Genomic DNA, 18,185 nt, shown 5'->3' with positions numbered 1-18,185 from the left:
CAATTCAATCTGATGCATTGTCATGTCGTCAGAATTCTGGCTCTGTGCATTCCCACTCCTCCTGTCACTTGGTTTGTTTAAGAAGATATAATTCACATTATTGGTAGTGATTTTTCAAAAGACTTGAATTTGCTGCAGAATACATCCTTCATTTACTTAACCTGTGCTGAATTTGATTCCATAGTGCAATCAGTTTTACAATCTTGCTTTCCCGTAATACTGCTTTTGCAAGCCTCATTTACCAGAGTTAGTTTCAGTAAGACTGCAATCTTCACAACCTCAGCAAGTCCCTGGTGAAAAGCTGTATTCTGCTTCTGATCTTACTTTTGCTTCTGTATTTACATTTTTAACAGGTCTGCCATTTTTTGTGGTAATTGGAAGATGCAGGCTAAAATGGTATGATTATTCTTCCTAAATGTCACATTTTTTCCCTTGTCATACACGTGCACATGGGAATCAGCTGAAGGGCATAAACAGTAGTAATTCTATGCCAGGCCAGGGAGTGGTGGAGTGTACTGAATATCTCTCTCAGTCCCTTGCAGACCTTTTCTGGGAAATCCCGCCTGTTGCCGTCCCCAAGGATGATGTCACTTCTGGGCACAAGGACACCACTCCCAGTTCCGGCATAGATGATGTCATTTCCCTTCCAGCCCTTTAAAACTGCCATCTTGCCTCAGTACAGGCAGTTATGTTCTGGACTCTGAGCTAAGCACATCGTGTTATTTAAAACTACTTTTTGCAGCCAATTCAATTATACGGGTGGCTGCCCCAAATCTTTATGATGTCTCTGACTCTTTCTTATCACACCCTGTACATTCTGTATTAGTTTGTATAACCTACCAACCAAGACAACAGTGTAGTGAAAAGAGCAAATAAGAGTTTCATTGTATATTGTACAAATAACAATAAACCTTTAGTGATTTGATTACACTGTATTGTATTTTTAGTAAAAGCTTTACGTTTTTGAAAGAGCCAAGCCACCTGCATGTCACAGTTTCTGTGGGATGTTTAGTGCATGTATGATTAAAAAAAAAAAAAAGTGTGCAATGTTGTGGAGAAAAACTTGTTTTCACCTCAAAAAAAGACACTCAGTATTTGGAAGAACAATCAGAATAAGACTTTATTGCATAAAGCACAAAGCCATCTCAGTGCCTCCTTTATTGCAATCCTATCTGACTCCTACAACACAACTCCATCATCTTGTTAGTTTACTTTTTCCACCAATATTTCCTTATGCTTATTAGGCGTATTTACTTTCTGCCCATTTCTTGCTACTATTATCTTGACTTGAAGGCCACACTTGCCACCTGGCCCAGGGCGGAGCGGTGTCTCTGAGGCTAAGGATCTGTACTGGTATCCCAAATGTTGCCGGTTCGAATCCCTGTCACTGCCAAAAGAGATCCTACTCTGCTGGGCCCTTGAGTAAGGCCCTTAACCTGTAATTACTCCGGGGTGCTATACAATGGCTGACCCTGCACTCTGACCCCAAGAGGTATGAGAAAAATAACAAATTCCTAATACAAGAAATTGTATAAGGCAACATAAAGAACAAAAAAAAAAAAAAAAAAGTGACCATCACCAAAACACCTTACCATGTTTAATTTGTTTTCAAATTCCTATCCTTGGGCTGATTAAATATTGGTTTTCAAGTTATTTAGAAGAATAAAGTGCAGTCATGAGCCTTTCATAATTAATGCTTACATGACCTAGCGCTAGTACAATATGTTTTACTTTAATTTGATTGAGATTACATTGATACATAGGTTTAAAGTCTCTGTAGTGATAGAGTAGATTGAAATGCCACAAACCAACTATCAACTTCTTTAATGCGTGTGGAGTTGTTTTTTCCTGGGATTTAGTAAGTAAAACAAATTAGAATAACGTGTTTGCGTGAGTTAGCTTACTGATACTCAGAACACAGGGAGAATATGTAAAACTCGTGCAACCCTTCTGCTGTGTGAGTCCCTGAATCCTATGAAAAACTTGTAATCCTGGGTCACCTTAAATTTCTTGGCACCTTTCATCATCAGGTTCTTTTAGTTTATTTTTCTATTTGTTTTATCAGCAATCAAAGATTTGATGTTTTGTTACCACTGTCAGACTGGACAAAACTGTAACAGACAGCTTCTTCTCCTGCACCGCAACACAACTCTGCTTGGCACCATAAGTAAAATGGGATTTCCAACTAAAGATAGTCACTTTAGTATGCAAACAAGTCTCCACGCAAGTGTTTAGATCTGGCAGTACCTTACTGACGGTGTGCCTCATGGTCATGAGGACATTTGGACACCCGTTATTAAATCCGTAAGCGCAGGAGGCAGCATGGTACCTTGATCAGGTGGTGGTGGCGCAGATTACGACCATAGAAGAACTGGAAAAGATGGCATGAGTATTACAGACAAGTATGGAATTGCATAATCCAGAGGAAAAAATAATTTAGTGCTTGTACAGACTATTAGGGATACAACTAACATGTAGCTATGAAAAAGCCATTTTAAAATAATGGGTTTTTAGCAATTTTTTTAAATTTTTCTGCAGTTTTAGCCTGGCAAATTTGTTTAGTAAAAAATTTCAGATTTTAGGTGCATAACAGCAAAATGCTGACTCACCACTTCTTTTCAAGTTGGCTCTTGGAATTACAATCAGAATTTCATTTGACGATCTGAGGTTATGACTTGAAGTACAAGGAGACAGACATTTCAAGGTGTAGTAGATCTAAGGCTTTGTAAACCATTAGGAGAATTTTAAAGTCAATTCTATATGACACAGGTAGCCAATGTAACAACATTTAAACAGGTAAAAAGCGCTCAGATTTTCTTTTTCTAGTCAAGATTTTTGCTGCTGCATTCTGTACTAACTGTAATTGATGGATGTCTTAGTCCTGTAAGTAGTGCGTTAAAGTAATTTGATTGACTGAAAACAAAAGCGCAAAGTAGTGCTGGGCGGTATACCAGTTCATACCGAAAACCATTTTTTATTTTTATGGTATGGATTTTTCTTATACCGCAACACTGGTTTAAATTGCCTAGACGACATTCGGGAAAGTGGCGCAGCTGAAAACTGTTCAGGTGGGGAACTTTTTTCACTGCTACACCACTAAATAGGTAGTGGTAATGTAGGTATTGCGCAGTGAAAATGGACAGAGAACTTTCCAAAACTGAGGCTGTAGCTGACATTAAAGTTGAACTTGATGACACAGAAGAACTTTTGCTGGAAAAAAAAGGAGTCGAGTCCATTGCCTGGATATACTTTGGTTTTAAAAGGTCGGATGTGGACCATTATGTTCAAATGTGTAAATAATATTTCTATACTGCTGGAAAATACTGCAAGCCAAGTTGTACTTGTTTTATTTGTTTTCAATACAGTGTAATGTGCCTGGGTACTGTGTAATAGTGTAATGACATGTTGACTTTATTCTTGACATTTCTACTTTATTCTCGCCGTTTGTCAAGATTAAAGTTGACATGTTGACTTTATTCTCAAAATTTGTCATTAAAGTAAAAAAATAGTAAACTAAAAATGCTTTGTGTTAAGTGTTCCCAGATTCGTGTTAATCGCTTCTGCTTCTTAAACCGACTTCCTCTTGCACTAAGAGGAGGCGCAGACAGCACACAGAATACATTACTTTCATGATATTCCTGTTCCCTGAACATTTAGAATGCTAAGATAAAGCATGCAAGGTTGTCTTGGGTGTACCCTGCCTTAAATTTGCATGTTTTTCTGGTGGGTTTACTCGGCGTGCTTCAGTTACCTTTCAAAGTCATATAGGACGTGTGGTTTTTGTTATGCTCTATTGACCCTGCTAGTATATGTTTTGCTCGTATTCACCGTGCAATGTGCTGGCAACTCGTTCATGATTTGCTCCTGCCTTGCACACAATGCTTGCTGGGATGGGCACAACCCTGAATGGATAGCATAATTTAACATGTATAACGAAGATTTTTTTTTAAAGTTTTGAACACTCCGTGGGCTAAGTTTATAACTAGTTATAATTTCACAAAGATGTTTATCGTGTGGTGATTGGTTATGTGGAGAAAGGAAAAAGGAAGGATAGGAACTGGGGTTTTGGTACGTCAGACAGACAGTACGTGTGTAATAAAGAAAGCCCGCTCAGAAGAACATCCATTGGATTCTGTGTTCGTGTCTCCGACCACCGTGCATGTTTAATACCTGCTTTAATGCATTTCATCATGAAAATCATATCAAGTATTTATCTTAGCATTCTAAATTTTCAGAGAGCAGGAATATCATGAAGTGAATGGATTCTGTGCAGTGATCGCTGCCGGCACCTCCTCTTAGTGCGGAGGAAGTCAGTTTAACAACTGGGTCGGGGGGACACTTAACACAAAGCATTTAATGTGCAACATTAACTTATGGGGTTTGAGAAAATCTAGTAAATTAAACATTGATTGATGATGTTTAGTTTATGACATTCTACATTAATTATAAAATAAACTGAGAATAAAGTGGAAATGTTGACTTTATTCTCGACATTAAAATGGAAATGTCGAGAATAAAGTCAACATGTCAACTTTATTCTCAATATATAGTTTTTTTTTTTTTCTTCCGTGTTCGTATTTATTTTTTTCTTCACCGTGGCCCTAATGCGATTCCATAGGACTATACCACAAATAGCATTATAAGTGTAAGTTGCAGTTTTATTATTTATGTATATAGCTTAGCTTGAAGCAAGGTCCATATTAATGCAGTTTGCTTAAATGATGGTTCAATTGGTAAAGATGTCATCACCAGGTTGCACTTGTTTTATTTTAATTTGGTGAATACTGTGTAATGCACCTGGGCTTGAAGTCTTGAAGTAATAGTGCAACTATCAGTAATAATACTATTATTTCTTTTATTGTTATTTATTAGTTTAAATATTCTGCAGTTTAATGATGGTAAAGTTGTTTAAAAAGTCACTTTAACGTGTCAGTGGACAGAGATTATTAACATTAACAGAAAGTGTAGTTGGTTTACAAAAAATATTTACTATTTATTCCTTTTCTAAGACATGTTCAGTGCAATACAACTTTTGAGAAGCACCTCTGGATATTTTACTAAGTCTGAATGCCTCTTTGGATGGTTGAAAATATGTTGTCAATTATAGTATAAGCTGTTTGTAAAATTTGTAAAATAAAAAGGTTCTATATTTTGACTGTATCTGTCGTGCAGTGTGATTCCTTGTCTTCATTAGTGCCTCCCCCTTGAAAATGTAGTGGAAAATTTGTTCACATCCACTCATTCATGGGGGGAAAAAAATACCGTCGAACACCGTGAAACCGGGATAATTTAGAAAAATACCGTGATATAGAATTTTGGTCATACCACACACCCCTAGCGCAAAGTAATCAGCTTCTTGAAAAAATATAAGAGGTATAACATTAGCTTTATTCCTTAAGTGAAAAAGTGGAGTCCTAGTAATCTGATTAATATTTAATTTAAAATTTAGGTCAGAGTCAATAGTTACCCCATAATTCTTTACCTCCAACTTTTAAACTAAGGAACACATCCATTTGGAAATCCAAGTAAGACACATAAGAGAACCAAGAATGTAAGGGTCATCAGGCGCTATAGATAAATACAGCAGTGTTTCCTCTGTATACCTGTGGTAGCTCACCTTGTGCTTTGAGATAATTTGACCTAATGGAGATATAGATCGGAAAGAGAAGTGGACTCTGAATAATAGATCCTTTGATTTAGATATAAAACATTGTGGGTCTCCAAATTATCACCACAACTAATAAAGTATTTTCTACTTGTTAATTAAGGCTGAAACCAATTTAGGACATGCCTGAAGGGCCCTTCCATTGACTAAAGCAGTGTTTCCCAACCTCGATCCTGGTGGCACACTGTGACTGAAGGTTTTTGATCCAACCATATTCTTAATTAGTGACAGCACCTGATAACACTGATCTAATTTGATTAGGTATTATTTTTCTTCTATTCTGTATTCAGAAAAGCACAGCAACGTGATTTTTACATTTATAAGACATTTAGAAATATTTCTGCTTTTGCTATAGATTTAAATTCTTAACTCTCTTTTTTCAATTTGCCCTTTCTCTGTGCAGTTTTTCCCCTTCGTTGTATCTTATTAATGACATTTAAAAATGAGCAGACACGCTGGCAAACACTGATTAATTTAAGGTTGCAACTACTTTAGTATCAGACCCACTAATTAGTAAATAATGAATTAATTAAACAATTAGAACACCTATAGAAAAGTAGAATGAAAATCAAGATGAAAATATTGTTAAAAAGAAAATACATTATTCCCATAACCCATTTTTTACAGTTTAATATATGTATTTCTTTTTTAACCAAACTTAGTTTTCTAATTTCTATATTGTTCCCAAAACATAGCACTTGGGAAATAGCACATCACTTAATTAGCCCAGGTGTCCAATTAAAAACAGAAGCTGTTAGGAACAAAAACCTGCAGCCACAGTGTGCCCCCCAGGACCAAGGCTGGGAAACACTGAACTAAAGCAATTTATAAGAATACTTGATCAGTGGTATCAAATGTTGCTCTCAAGTGCAAGAGAGCATGAGCTAATACAGGTGCATCTCAATAAATTAGAATATCATCGAATGATCGGTTTATTTCAGTAATGCAATTCAAAAAGTGAAACTCGTATATTATTTTGATTCATTATACACAGAGTGAGATATTTCAAGCATTTCTTTTCATTTTGCTGATTAACTCTAATGAAAACCCAAAATTCAGTATCTCAAAAAATTAGAATTTTACATAAGACCAATAAAAAATTATTTTTAATACAGAAATGTTGACCTTCTGAAAAGTATGTCCATGTATGCACTGAATACATGGTCAGGGCCCATTTTGCATGAATTACTGCATCAATGTGGTGTGGCATGAAGGCGATTATATATGGCCACTGTCCGCAGTAAACTACAAGTCGGTTTGTACTTTAACCAGTGCAGTTTCTTTACTGTGATTTGTTCTAAAACCTGACTGAATTTTGGCAAGAATAGAATGTTTATTTAAGTAATCATTTAGCTGTGCAATGACTGCCTTTTGAAGAATTTTACTTAAAAAAGGAAGGTTAGATATTGGCCTAAAATTGTTGAAAATGGAGGAGTCCAGGATATCTTTCTTGAGCAGGGGTTTGACAGCTGCAGTCTTAAGACAATCAGGGAAGACCCCATATCTAATGATGTCAAGTATACTATCAACTAGCACAATAGAGACTATTTTGAAAAAGCCTGTTAGATCTGGATCAAGGGAGCAGGTTGAGGGTTTCAGTTGAGAACGTATTCGAGGTAGTTTGGGTAGATCTGTTCTGGTGAAATAATTTAACTCCATCAAAATGTAATACTGGGATTCTGTCATTAACTTTGAGGGATGTACTATAATATTTCTAATGTCATTCATTTTGTTTTTTAAAAAATATAGCGAAAGCCTCAAGTTTCACTAGTAGTTTTTTAGGAGGCATTCCATTGTGTGAGCTGGGTTTAGAAGAGGATCAATAGTTGAGAATAAAACTTGCAATACCTGCATTATCATTTTATTAATTTAGAGATACAGCAGGACTGCCTGTCAAGGTGCACTATGTTGTTCTATTCAGTTTTTTTAGCCTTCAGTATTTCATAATGGACTATCAGTTTAGTTTTTTAAATTTTCACTCTCCGACATTACAGTTTTTCCATTTACACTCTCCGACATATTCTGTGTTAGTCATTCATTGGATTTTCCCGGGTGTAACAGTGCTGGAGGCTTTCTTAACTATCTTTTCAAGGGCAACTATATATGTTTAAAGTTACTGTTTTGTATTTTTGTATATATTTAATTCTCTGCTGTATATTTTTGCAGGGAATATGAAAGAAACGTCACAATGACATCACGATTTGGTAAAACCTACAGCCGAAAAGGTGGAAATAGCAACTCCAAGTTTGATGAGGTTCTTTCCAACAAACGAGCAACACTTAGCACAAAGTGGGGGGAAACGACATTCAAGGCACAGTTGGGCTCCAAAAGGCCTAATTTCAAACCAGAAATTGCAGAGATCCCCAAAAGACCAAAGTATCAAGAAGACGAAACTTCAGAAGATCCATTTGGATTTGACAGTGACGAAGATTCCAAACCTGTGTCTTCTCGAAATGTTTCACAGACAAAGTCTACCCCAGTGAAGCAGGCAACTGAAATTTTAAAGTCTGAAAATTTTACTTCAGTTTTGGAAACCAATAGTGTAATTAATCAACCTATTCCTGCAGAAGCAGTATTTCCCAGCAGGATCTCGTCTTTTGATGCTGTTGTACATGGATTGCAGGAAAGGAGTACACACAAAAGTGCTGAAGGTGGAAATACTCGAGTATACAGCAGCTTAACCCCTGCAGGTTTGTTGGCTACTATGTAATAAAGTTAAGCTTCTTAATTGGCAGTATTAGTTTTTATTGTGTTATTTAGTCAGTTTACCATCATGTTTAGGTGTCAAAGAAATCATTTTGATCTTTTAGACTAATGTTATATATTATATGACCTTTGCTTGTGTTTCTTTTTTAAATAGTTTCTTTTGAATAATGTTATTTTTTTTTTTTTTTTTTGTTAGGGCTCAGCGATATACCAAAGTTTTGATTCAGTAATTAATAAAAATCAGTTGGCAAAAGCCAATATCCTGATGTTCAGCACTTTGATTTCCAAATGCTTATTTTGAAGTTAGTTAAAATCTGCACAATATCCAGTGTTCTTTTTAAGCTTGTTTACCTTGTCTGCCTGTGTTTCCTGGTAGTGAAGAGTGTGAAAGAAAGAGGGGATCAGAAGGGGAAATGTTTAAAACAGTTAATGTTTATAAATTGTTTTGGTTTTAGCTGGGATAATAGGTAAAGTTTAACAACATTTGATGACGAAACACAACTGCATATGAAGATGCCAGTAGCGTACATGTAACTCCTGCAGTTTTCCCTTCAGCTCTTCTAGCAAAATGGGTTCTTTTTTTTTAATTGTGAAACAAATAAAACAAAAATAAATTCAAAATAAGTTACCAGTGTTGCACTGGTATTCACCCCTCTGGTCAATACTTTGTTGAGCCAACTTTTGCTACAGCTGCAGCTTTCTTGGGGAATTATTCTATTAGCTTAGCACATCTAGCCACTGGAATTTTAACCAATTCCTCAAGGTAAAAGTGCTTCATCTCCTTCAGATTAGAAGGGTTACGTTGGTTTATAGCAATCTTCAAATCATGCCACATATTCTTAGTCGGATTAATTTCTTGGCTTTGACTAGGCCATACCAAGACATTTAAATATTTCCCTTTAAACCACTCAAGTGTAGTATGATTAGGGGCCTTGTGCTGCTGCAACGTGAACCTTCAACCCAGTCTCAGGTCTCTGGCAGACTGAAACAGGGTTACCCCAAGAATTGTACTCTGTATAGTGCCATCTTTCTGTCCTTTAACACTAGAATTACCAGAGCCTGCGAAAAAACTTGTAATTCCGTCTCACCTTAAACTGCTTCTTAAATCTCTTCACACCTCTCCGCCAGCGTCCTTTGTCTTCTAAATGTGCTGATAAAGAGAAGCTAGGAGCAGCCGGCTATTCCATCCCCCCACCAATTTAGAACATGCACGAACTTCTCTCAGCTCATGCCTTGATTGAGTATCTGGGAGTGAAGTGGAGTTTTAGAGTGGAAATAATAGATCGTTATTTGGAACACACGCATTTCATGTCTGTTCCGTTTCTACAGTAATCTGTGTCAACACATTGTTAAAACAGAAACTTTTTTATATTCTAGTAGTAGATGACAAAATGTAGGCATAAACTATATAATGTATGAAGCCTGAAGTCCAAATAGCAAAGAAACATTTTCACAAGAATAACACAATTGCGCTTTTATTCAAAATATAACTGCAGAAACAAAAGCCTTTAACATGCACATTGACAGCAGTTTATTGTAACTGCCTCCGTGGTTCAATAGATCAGCTTCGCTTGGGAATCAAAGGTCACGAGTTCGATCCTGCGCCACTCCGTTTTGAGAAGTAAACTGCTCTTAGTCTTACTGTTTTAGAATAAAAGCATACATTTGATTTCAGTCTGTAACAGCCGGTGCAATTTATGATCCTTGTAAAGGTTAGCTTTTTTTTATTCACTTTTCATTCTCTCAGTCGCTCAGAATCAATCCATACAACCCCATCTGACACGGCTGTTTTCACTAAAGACGCTTATAGCTCTGCAGTGTACCACGATGCATACTAACGCCAAACACCCCCCGACCCACCAACCGGTTCTGACACACAAACGCTGGTGAAGCTGCCTTCTTCGATCTCACCGCCACTTGCTTTTCTTTTATTCATTTTTATTGAGTGTTCCTGCCAGTCCCCGCATGTTGCTGTATGCTGTTTCTTTTGTACTCCAGGACATGCAGAGGAAAGAATGGTAAAGACCAGTAACTTCGGCGCTATATGCAATCATCAGACACTCCCCATCTGCCCGTGTCGCTCAAACACAGGAACATATATTGGTGTAAAAGTATAACAAAAGTGCACTTTTATTCAAGTGCACTTTTTCCATCGCCTTTTCCTGTAAGAAGCAATGTACACACTTCTCTCTATGCTGTGGTTTCTATTACACACCTGAAAGAAAGAGACAATATATGTGAAAATATAATCGCACTAATGCAATATTATTTGAAAACGAACAGCGTCAGATCGGTGTGAATTTATGCAGGAACTGGAAATTCTCTGATGCGGACCTTCCCCAGGGAAGAAAGTACAGTGTCAGGTGCTCATTCAGTGTAATAGAAACCATAGCACAGAGAGGTGTGTACACGCAACAAGTACACGTGTCGTAAATGTAGGAAGGACGGTCCTTGGGTGTGTGGGAACTGTTAATATTTGAATGTGATGATTTTATATAGCACGGAATGAAAATCAGCACTTCTTAGCATTGCACCATGCAAGCTGTCGATCAATCGCCTACTGTAACTTGCTTTTTTTTCTCGGTTATACAGGTAGTTTTGAATAAAAGTGCACTTGTTTTGTTTGCGAAATGAAGTGTCTGCGTGCACTTTTCGTGGCATTACACGGTATTTTTGAGCATGCCCGCTTGAGCAGTATAAAAGTATTGAAAAGTATAACAAAACAACGGGCAGATGGGGAGTGTCTGATGATTGCATATAGCGCGAACTTACTGCTCTTTACCATTCTCTCCTCTGCATGCCCTGGAGTACAAAAGAAACAGAATACAGACGCTTATAGCTCTGCGTTGTACCACGATGCATACTAACACCCCCAAAAGGTTCTGACACACAGACGCTGGCTAAGCTGCCTTCTTCAGATCTCACCGCACTTGATTTTCTTTTTATTCAGTTTTATTGAGTGTTCCTGCCAGTCCCCGCATGTTGCTGTATGCTGGATATTTTCACATGTATTGTCTCTTTCTTTCAGGTGTGTAATAGAAACCACAGCATAGAGAGAAGTGTGTACATTGCTTCTTACAGGAAAAGGCGATGGAAAAAGTGCACTTGAATAAAAGTGCACTTTTGTTATACTTTTACACCAATATATGTTCCTGTGTTTGAACGACACGGGCAGATGGGGAGTGTCTGATGATTGCATATAGCGCCGGTTACTGGTCTTTACCATTCTTTCCTCTGCATGTCCTGGAGTACAAAAGAAACAGCATACAGCAACATGCGGGACTGGCAGGAACACTCAATAAAACTGAATAAAAAGAAAAGCAAGTGACTGTGAGATACTAAGGAGGCAGCTTCGCCAGCGTTTGTGTGTCAGAACCCGGGGGGGGGTTGGCGTTAGTATGCATCGTGGTACACTGCAGAGCTATAGCGTCTTTAGTGAAAACAGCCGTGTCAGATGGGGTTGTATGGATTGATTCTGAACGCGACTGAGAGAATGAAAAGTGAATTTAAAAAAAAAAAAGCTAACCTTTACAAGGATCATAAATTGCACCGGCTGTTACAGACTGAAATCAAATGTATGCTTTTATTCTAAAACAGTAAGACTAAGAGCAGTTTACTTCTCAAAACAGAGTGGCGCAGGATCAAACTCGGACCTTTGATTCCAAGCGGGCTGATTCTATTGAACCACGGAGGCAGTTACAATAAACTGCTGTCAATGTCACATGTTAAGGCATTTTTTTTTTTTTTTCTGCAGTTATACTTTTGAATAAAAGCGCAATTGTGTTATTCTTGTGAAAATGTTTCTTTGCTATTTGGACTTCAGGCTTCATACATTATATAGTTTATGCCTACATTTTGTCATCTACTACTAGAATATAAAAAACGTTTTTGTTTTAACAATGTGTTGACACAGATTACTGTAGAAACGGAACAGACATGAAATGCGTGTGTTCCAAGTAACGATCTATTATTTCCACTCTAAAACTCCACTTCACTCCCAGATACTCAATCAAGGCATGAGCTGGGAGAAGTTTGTGCACGTTCTAAATTGGTGGGGATGGAATAGCCGGCTGCTCCAAGCTTCTCTTTATCAGCACATTTAGAAGACAAAGGGCGCTGGCGGAGAGGTGTGAAGGGATTTAAGAAGCGATTTAAGGTGGGACGGAATTACGAGTTTTTTCGTAGGCTCTGGTAATTCTAGTGTTAATACTGTCCAGTTTGCCTGTCCCTGCAGGTGAACATCCCCACAGCATGATGCTGGCACCACTATGCTTCACTGATGCGTTTCCATCACACATGGCCAAAAAGTTCAGTTCTAGTCTCCTGTGACTGAACCACCTGTTCCATGTTTTTGGGGAGTTTGCCACATGCTGTTGGGGAAATTCCAAATTTTTTTTTCAGCCACTCTTCCGTAAAGCCCCACTTTGTGGAATTTATGGCTTAAAGTGATCCTATGAACAGGTACTCCCATCCTGTGAATCTTTGCAACTTCTTCAGTGTTACACTTTCTTTCTTAGTTGCATCTCTGATTCATCTCTTCATTACACACATTGTGAGTTTTGCTCTGAGGCCTTCTCTTGCTGGGTTTGTAGTGGTTCAGTATTCTTCCCAATTTTGTTATAATGGATTTAATGGTGCTCTGTGGGATAATCATTCAAAGTGTTTTGTTTTTTTTTTAAAAAAAAACTCTCTTAGGGCTAATTTTGTTTTTGTTTCTTTTCTGCCAGGGTTAAATATTTTTCCAAAAACTAACTTTAAAAAAAAAAAAAAAAAAACACACACACAGCAGTGGTTTAACATATCAAATCAACAATAAATATTTATTTTTGACAAATGTTACTGTCTTGCATGTTGTATGAGCCTGTGTACTATGATTTCACATACATATCACATACATGTTACACAACAAGAATCCCGCAAAGTATATTGCTCAAAACAGCCAATTGCATGCATTGCCATGTTGCACTGCTTACAACATGTGTTACACTGGTGCCTCTTTTTCAATTGTCTGTTGCTGCACACAACACAGTCCGGTTTGTATTTTTTGCCCTCATATGTTGCAGGAAAGTGGCAGTCAGCCTGTCTGGCACTGCTCTTTGTGATAGCCTTCCTTGCTTTGCCAAAGGCACTGCGATAGCCTTCCTTGCTTTGCCAAAGGCACTGCAACATACTCTGCCAGCAAGCTGTCAACCACCTCCTTGCGGAAATCTGCTGCAGTCATAATGCTGTCACTGTTTGCCTGCTTGAACAATATATAGCCAAGTGCAATCTCACACATGCGATGGTACACAGTGTGGTACCACTTGGTGGACCTATGGCTGTAAGCGTATGATCCCATTTTACAGTTATTCTCCTCAAGTGCAACTGGCTTGTCCAGCTTCCTATCTTCTAGGTTTCCCTTTTGACGAATAACTTAATCGCATATATTGGTAATGTGTACTGTAGAGAGACAATTCACCTGTTGTTAGGTCGTGCCATACCATTGCCACCAAGTTTTCCAGCTGCATGAAAACTGGATTGTCGCCTGTTTTCATCTTCAGCCTGTCTGGCTTCAACTGTGAAGGCATGTGTCTCCTGTTCACCCTCACTCTGCCACAATCTCCAATTCCCCTGCTTTGTAGCTCCTTGAACAATTCTGGTGATGTGTAAAAATTGTCCATGTACACAACATGACACAAATGTTCATAGCCCTGAAGCAGCTTCAGCACAGCCTGACTTGTCACGGGACAGTTCTCTCTTTGAAAGGAATACTTTCCTGTATATGTAATTACTTTCAGGCAGAAATCAGTGTTTGCTTCTGCCAGTACAAAATCCTTTATGCCATACTTTGTGGGCTTGTCAGGCATATACTAGTGGGGAAAAAAGATGTCCCTTGTATTCTATCATTGATTCATCCACAGACAAATCACAGCCAGACTGGTAAAATTGTTTATATTTTGGTTCCACAATGTCAAGCAGGGTCTGAACTTTACACATGGGGTTATAGCTTGGCTCACCTCCTTGGGATTTGCTTCTGGTTATCACAGAAGTGAATAAAACTTTGCAGGAGCACGTACCTATCACGTGGCACAACCTGCCCAAAGCCACCAGGGGACAAAGCACATTTGAACCAGCACTCCCTGAAATTATATTGCCAGTCTAGTCCCATCTCTATTTGCAATGCCACAAAGCCCTTCATGTCGTCTTTTGTTGTGAGTTTCCACTTTGAAAAATGAGAATGCGGTGCAAGCGCAGCCCGCAATTCAAAAAATACCTGTTTGTCTCATCTGACAGTAGCTGAAAGGCAGCCTCATGAAAGAACAGCCTGAAGTAGTCCAGCGGCTGGTAATCTGTCTTGTCCACTGCTGGTATGTGAAGTTCGGTAGCCAGTTTGGATCCCACGATCAATGTCTGGGTATTCCTCCTACACAAAACTTGCCGTAGGTGCATCGGCTGTGCGAGTACGCTCAGCTGGCAGCTGATCAGCTGATGCCAGTTCCTCACTCTCTTGCTTGATCTCCTTATCACTCTTAACAAAATCAGATTCTGAAAAAAATCAGTCCGACTCAACAATAATGTGCAAAACATCATCTGCTGAGTATTTTCTTTTCTGCACTCTCTTCGCTTCCTTCTGAGACGTTGATGCCATTTTGCCTTTGTTTACATTTTGTAACTCACATACACGCAAGGATTAGATACTGAGTCAATGAGTCTAACATTCCTCCAAGCAGGGAGGGAATGCCTGTGACGTAACAGTGAGTTTTGTCGCCATTAACAGCTAATTGTCGCCCTCTACCCCTGAAGTAGACATCCGCCCTCAACCCCTTCTGTCAACAAAAGTCGACATCCGCCCGAAAAGAGTTAAATAACCCAACCCTGATCTATAGTTCCCGACCACTGTATCTCTGACCTGTTTGGAGAGTTCCTTTGTCATCATATTGGTTTCTTGCTGGTGGTGCAAAGTGCCAAGTCCCTTGGCCTTTCAGTACAAGTTTGGTTATACAGATGATGGTGACAGATTGTGACACTTCTATTGCACACAGGTGGTCCGGAATCAACTAATTTTGTGACTTCTTAGACCAGATCTTAGTTAGGGGTTTCATAGCACAGGGGATGAATGCATAAGCACTCAGAACTTTTTTTATTCAACTTTAACAATATGCACTATATTAAATCCATTACATAAAATCCAAATAAAAATCAATTTTAATTCCAGATTTTAAAGCAACACACACAGATTGGAATGAAAATTTTCACAAGGACTTCATTTTCATTTAAACTCCTCCTTAAGGTTTTTCTACTTAACAATGTGTTTTTAAAATCTGGTTGGTGAGAGAATCATTTTGTTTGGTGTGTAACATTTGTTGTTGGAAGATATTTGTATAATCAGAATAATGTTTAATGGATGATGTTAAGTCTGTCCCTTTTATTTTTCATTTGTCCAAACTTCATGACTTCCTTTGTGAAATAAATATAATCAATTTTGCATTAATCCATCCATCAAGAACTCTTGTTAAACAACCTTTGTTGTGCAGTTTACAAAGTATCTTACATGAGTGATCTCATTTTACAGTATTGCGCTATGTACAAAACCACATCATCACTGAAGGTTTTCTGTTAACACAGTACATGTATTAATAAGATGTGCTCTGCTCTGTGCCTCAGTAAACTCAAATTGTTGTCAATATACTAATAATCCAATTATCCATCAATCACTCAGAATATGTAACCAATGTAGGAAGCACTTTAAGACAGAATCTCTTATCTGTTGCGCATCGTCTTGATCATTACTAGAGATGCACGATATGGAACTATATAGGGAACTGTATTGTTATCGGCCGATGTTCGTTAAAAACGAAGACATTGAAGTCCGGTTAGAGATGTATTTTTTAACCAGTACAGCTGACTGATATAATTTGGGATTGTCAACATTGTCAGTTCAGCAAATAATTAAATGTTCCTTTTATTGTTCGGTGAGACAGACATTAAGCTGCAGAAAAACATGCATGCAAGCACAGCCCCTTGTGCTCACAAAAAAATTCACAGGGTTTCCTAGTTTTGCTGACAGGAGCACTACGTGCATTATTAATTTGGCAGATATCGTTAGTAAAGTAGCATGTCAGCCGTGTGGTCATATTTTTCTGTGAAAAAGTAAGACAACAGAGTTGCTATCTGCTCTACGTGCAAAAGTGAGAATGCAAGGAAGCTGCAGAATTAAATCTTTCAGTACCACAAATTTAATTACTCCTCTGAAGGACCGCCATAACGAATTATACACAGAATTTTTAGCATCTAATGCTACCAAAACAAAAGTTAAATTGGACGCTACTGGGCTCACAAGCAGTAGCCTAGTACAGCAAACTCTTAAAAACTTTTAGACATTTCCTCAAGACGGTGCCAGAGCTAAAGGTAAAACTACTTAAAAAAAAAAAAAAAAATGGAAATGATAGCACTCGATGACCAACCTTTTTCCCTAGTTGAGGATGAAGGATTTCGTCATCTACTGCATCATTTAGAACCTCACTACATTCTTCCAAGCTGGCGAAACTTTGCAGATGTCTTACTGTCTGCATCATATCATGTGATTGCTGCACTTATCCACAAGTTTTTAAGAAGCAATGTCACCAGCATGAGCTTCACTACAGATATGTGGAGCTCCGTGGTCAGCCCCATGAGCATGTCGAGTCCAACGGCACACTGGATTGATGAAATTTTGATAAGAGTGATGTTGCATACTAATGAGTTCTCTGATTCTCATTCTGCAACTTTCATAGCAGAAGCTTTCGGTTCGATTCCATGTTATCAAAGTGGTAATGTGCATGTTGTACTTCGTGACAACACTCACAGTATGGCCAAAGTTATGGAAGAAAGTGGCATTAAAAGTTTAAGCTGCATGGCTCATACTTTGCAGCTTGCTGTAAATGAAGACTTACTGAGCCAGAGAAGCATCTCTAACTGTGTTGCCATTGGGAGGCGAATAGTTTCTCAGTTTAAGAACTAACAGCCCACTGTTTCGTGGCTGAGGGAAATGCAAACAGATCTTGGTACCTGCTTCAGCAGGATGTCTCAACTCGTTGAAGCAGTTTGTATTATATGCTGAAAAGTCTGGTTGATTAGAAACGCACTCTGGATGTGTATGGTGCTGAATACGAGCTAACTGCCTCTCTCATGGCGTATTAGTGGGGATTGTGGACAACATGATTACTCGAACCGTTTGAGTTCCCTACTAAAGACATAAGCATGCATTCATTTACATTTGAGGATGTGATTCTGTCTGTTGAAGCTTGTGCTTAAACGTCTGCCTAGCAAGTGTGACAAGACAGATTCCGGAGTTCATATGACAAAAAACACACTCTTGGAGCCTGTGACAAAACGCTTCAGTGGTGCATTCTCCGAGTCATTATACTGTCTATGTACTGTCGTCCACGGTACAAAGATTTTTTTTTTTGTTTTTGTTTTTTTGGACCAAGATACCTAAAATCACTTGAGAAACAACTAACGTATATACTCACATTTAAGCTCTCCCACGGATAAATCAGAGCTTGATTTTACCGTATAATTTCCATCATTTTATAATATTGGTTGTATAAGTCGATTATGATATGCTAATGCCTACCTGAGAGAGTAAGTATGGAGCACACTGCCTTTTTTTAATATGTATTGTGCCTACGCAACTACATGGTAATACCCAAACTATTCCGAAGCAATGTTTGAGCTGTTTTTGCACCGTCATACCCCTTTATCGTAAGAGCATCCCTGATCTACGATAGAGTGTTCAATCAGAAGAAAATATGAAGCTGGATTTAAATTAAAAGTCGTTGAAGTGGCAAAAGAA

At 38.2% G+C, this 18,185-nt stretch overlaps 1 protein-coding gene across 1 annotated transcript in view; it reads left to right on the top strand.

Moving 5' to 3' along the window:
* The window catches only part of waplb (WAPL cohesin release factor b), a 229,923-nt gene that overhangs the window by 25,002 nt on the left and 186,736 nt on the right, over window positions 1-18,185 (top strand). Inside the window, exon 2 of the mRNA XM_039769232.1 lies at window positions 7,832-8,355. Coding sequence (XP_039625166.1) covers window positions 7,854-8,355 — 502 coding nt within the window. The 5' untranslated portion in view covers window positions 7,832-7,853. The remainder of the gene's footprint in view (window positions 1-7,831; window positions 8,356-18,185) is intronic.

Source organism: Polypterus senegalus, chromosome 1 (assembly GCF_016835505.1).
Source record: "Polypterus senegalus isolate Bchr_013 chromosome 1, ASM1683550v1, whole genome shotgun sequence".
NCBI lineage: Eukaryota > Metazoa > Chordata > Cladistia > Polypteriformes > Polypteridae > Polypterus > Polypterus senegalus.
This window is presented reverse-complemented; position numbering and strand designations above follow the sequence as displayed.